At 28.9% G+C, this 4,452-nt stretch overlaps 1 protein-coding gene across 1 annotated transcript in view; it reads right to left on the minus strand.

Annotated features, from left to right (window-relative positions):
* Positions 1 to 67: 67 nt before the first annotated feature.
* Positions 68 to 4,452, minus strand: part of LOC106471614 (clathrin interactor 1-like) — an 8,327-nt gene continuing 3,942 nt past the window's right edge. Inside the window, exons 2-3 of the mRNA XM_022400226.1 lie at positions 2,343 to 2,541; positions 68 to 286 (exon numbers count right to left, since the gene is read on the minus strand). Of these exons, the coding sequence (XP_022255934.1) occupies positions 68 to 286; positions 2,343 to 2,541 (418 nt within the window). The remainder of the gene's footprint in view (positions 287 to 2,342; positions 2,542 to 4,452) is intronic.

Here is a 4,452-nt window from a genome sequence, read left to right on the forward strand (position 1 = left end):
TTAGTTTCAGGGACAAGAAACTGAAGTTTTTTTATCTGACACAAACCCTAAAAAATCTAAAAAGTAATTAGATTAAATGGAATTGTCTTATTCCTGCATGCTGTAACACTTTTACAGAAGTTGAAAGTTTCTCAACAGTAAGTGTACCATTTATTCCTTGATCTTTTCCACATTCATCTACGCAGTGAAAACTTTCGAGACTCCTCAAATCATAAATATGATCCCTGGTGCTTGTGACCACACGTTCAGATCCATTCTTCATCAAGTACGTTAGCAGTAATAAAGACTACAAGAAATAAAATTATCGTAATTAGTTTTACATGCTTAGTCAAAGAAGCTAGAATTCCATACAAAATATTGCATTTGTAACACAATTAGTAACTAATTATGCAATAAAATGTTATACCAGTGATGGTTCTGAATTATTAATGTTTTGTTTAACAGTCAATGTATAAATAGCCCCCTCTAAAAAAATTAATTTCTAATTACTATGTACATGTATGTATATGTGTGTGTGTGTATCCGTATACAAACCATACATTTTGTTTTTAAGTACTTCTATACTGACTGTAATACAAATCGTTAATGGTCCTGAACCAATACCGTGTACAAATATACTCACTATATATCTTAACATTATATATCTTTTATTAGTTAAACTTGTGATTTTTTTTGTTATAAAAACAAGTTAACTGTAGATGTTTTACTGCTATGTTTCTCTTAATTTGTACATTGCAGTTCAAAACCAGAAGTGTTTTAAAAAAATCAATTCAGATCTATCATTTCTTTCCAACAACTCATAAATTGGGCTGGATGATTAGAAAAAAAGAAAAAAGATTCTATGAAACATTATTTATATAAGCAATATGATATTTAAACTGTAACTTTTATATATTCTTTATTAATAGGAATATCTTGGACATTACTAACTTAGTATAGGGATATAGGACTAACTTAAATCTCATAAGGCAGCTGAATCATTGGGATAACAGTCAAAAGTAGTTTTAACAGCAAGTTATAAATCATTATAACTAAGAGGAGTATATTACATTAACTAATTATTAATTTTTAGTTCTGATCTATTAGATAGCTGACTTTGAATAATAGTTAATTTTATGTATTGATTTTCCTAATACATAATAATATTCTGATATCAGAAAACAGAGCAAGGAATTATTAAAATAAAACAAGGTAAAGTTAATAAAAGGTACTACTAACAAATAACATAAAGCAAAATGTTATTAACATAACAGAAGGGGACAACTAACACAAAGTAACACACTATTAACATAATGAAAGGGGACAACTAACACAAAGTAACATACTATTAACATAATAGAAGGGGACAGCTAACACAAAGTAACATAATTAACATAAAGAAGGGGACAACTAACACAAAGTAACATATTAACATAATGGAAGGGGACAACTAACACAAAGTAACACACTATTAACATAATGAAAGGGGACAACTAACACAAAGTAACATACTATTAACATAATGGAAGGGGACAACTAACACAAAGTAACATACTATTAACATAATGAAAGGGGCAACTAACACAAAGTAACATATTAACATAATGGAAGGGGACAACTAACACAAAGTAACATACTATTAACATAATGGAAGGGGTCAGCTAACACAAAGTAACATATTAACATAATGGAAGGGGACAACTAACACAAAGTAACATACTATTAATATAATGAAAGGGGACAACTAACACAAAGTAACATATTATTAACATAACAGAAGGGGACAGCTAACACAAAGTAACCTATTAAGATAATGGAAGGGGACAGCTAACACAAAGTAACCTATTAAGATAATGGAAGGGGACAGCTAACACAAAGTAACATACTATTAACATAATGGAAGGGGTCAGCTAACACAAAGTAACATATTAACATAATGGAAGGAGACAGCTAACACAAAGTAACCTATTAAGATAATGGAAGGGGACAGCTAACACAAAGTAACATACTATTAACATAATGGAAGGGGAAAACTAACACAAAGTAACATACTATTAACATAATGGAAGGGGACAACTAAGATAAAGTTATTCAGCTTAATATATTAGTGTCACAACTCACAAAAATTATTAACTAACCATAATTAGTGTTTTCGATTATTTCAACTATCAATGTCTCAAGACAATAATGTAATCAATTAATTATTCTGAAAATTAATTGATTACTAAATTCCACTAATCACCCAGCCCTATTAGTGAGCCCAATTACAATAACTAACCCTAACTCATATCTGTACAATAATGTGTCTAAGATTAAATAAAATATATTTTTTTTAATTGACATTGTTGTACTTGTATTTTGACCTTATAGGTTCGTCTCCAGTTCTTCCTGTCCTGTAGAATCCGCCTCCACAACATTTCCATAACTTCTGGAAACTGCTCGTATGAAAAAGTACTTTGTGCAATTTCTTGCATTTGGTTTCCAGTTGGTCCCCAAGGGTCATCGTTGGTCGCTTCCCGAACTTTGACTTCAGTGTCAGTATAATTCATCACTAAATTGGCACTGCAATACGAACCGAAAATCAACTTTTTTTTTTCTGTGTGTAACAAATCTAAAATCTACAGAACATTTCTGCTTCTAGGAAACGTCATCCAAATTAAATATTCCTGGTATAACTTATTCTTGTTTATATACTAAATGTATGTAATGTAAAGTGCCACTGTGCAAAAATAAAGACATGATAAAATTATTATTCAGAAACAAAGTCTAGGTGGATATTGTTAAAACAAACTATTTCTTTATTTGAACACATTAATGAACTAATAACACACATGGTTCACAAATTTATGCAACTTAAATCTATAGCACTAACAAAATTTGTATTAGGGCAATGTGTGTTTAGTAACATAATCATACAGAAGTTATGTTTACTTGGTGAGTTACACCCATAATAGTTATGTTTATTTGGCAAGTTACACCCATAATAGTTATGTTTATTTGGCAAGTTACACCCCTCTACTGACTTCTACAGTAACAAAATTATCATCTATCACAAATACAGGAATATTTCAAATATAAATTCTCCCTCTTTTTTTTTTCTTCTCACCATCACAAGGCAGCTCTAAAAAAGAACTTTAAAGAAAATATCCATTTTCCCATTTACAAATAATGTATCTGACTAAAAATGTTCATAACTTCTCTGAACTAGTAGTATAATGTAATAATTTTATCTTAAACAGTGATCTTAGTAGCATGAGGCAAAAAAATATAAATACTGTATTAGTTTACTGAAATAATTCAATATGTAGAACTACTGTATTAATTTACTGAAATAATTCAATATGTAGAACTACTGTATTTGTTTATTAATTTACTGAAATAATTCAGTATGTAGAACTACTGTATTTGTTTATTAGTTTACTGAAATAATTCAGTACGTAGAACTACTGTATTTGTTTGTTAGTTTACTGAAATAATTCAATATGTAGAACTACTGTATTTGTTTGTTAGTTTACTGAAATAATTCAATATGTAGAACTACTGTATTTGTTTGTTAGTTTACTGAAATAATTCAGTACGTAGAACTACTGTATTTGTTTGTTAGTTTACTGAAATAATTCAATATGTAGAACTACTGTATTTGTTTATTAATTTACTGAAATAATTCAATATGTAGAACTACTGTATTTGTTTGTTAGTTTACTGAAATAATTCAATATGTAGAACTACTGTATTTGTTTATTAATTTACTGAAATAATTCAATATGTAGAACTACTGTATTTGTTTATTAGTTTACTGAAATAATTCAGTATGTAGAACTACTGTATTTGTTTATTAGTTTACTGAAATAATTCAGTATGTAGAACTACTGTATTTGTTTATTAATTTTGTGCTACCTAATGAATGTGCTTATTGAACACAAGTATAAAATTTCTTGATAAAAGAAGCTAAAATCAAAACACTGAAAAGACAAACATAAAAAAACAACAATAGGAAACAAGAAGAAGAAACTAAATGCTAAATGTCTTGAAAGTGACATCAATTAAAAATAAGTTACTCCAAGCTCAGCCTCTGTAAGGGTCATCACTGATCATATTGTGGGTCAGTCTAGAAGGGACAAATGCTTTTGATAATGTTCATCTGTGAAACACATTTTGGACTGGCCTTAACTTCGATCTACATCACTCGGTAGATTGTTAGATCTCAGACAATGTTTCCATCTAAGCAGGTTCATATCACAAAAAAAAAACTTTATTTTGTTTTGTCCCTAAAACTAACTAATATGCTATGTAACACTGAGTTGGTAAGATTCTGTAGATGAGTGTAATTATATTTTACAGATTTTTTAGTATGCTATGTAACACTGAGTTGGTAAGATTCTGTAGATGAGTGTAATTATATTTTACAGATTTTTTAGTATGCTATGTAACACTGAGTTGGTAAGATTCTGTAGATGAGTGTAATTACTTTTT

This window comes from Limulus polyphemus, unplaced genomic scaffold (assembly GCF_000517525.1).
Source record: "Limulus polyphemus unplaced genomic scaffold, Limulus_polyphemus-2.1.2 Scaffold4735, whole genome shotgun sequence".
In the NCBI taxonomy this organism is placed as follows: domain Eukaryota; kingdom Metazoa; phylum Arthropoda; class Merostomata; order Xiphosura; family Limulidae; genus Limulus; species Limulus polyphemus.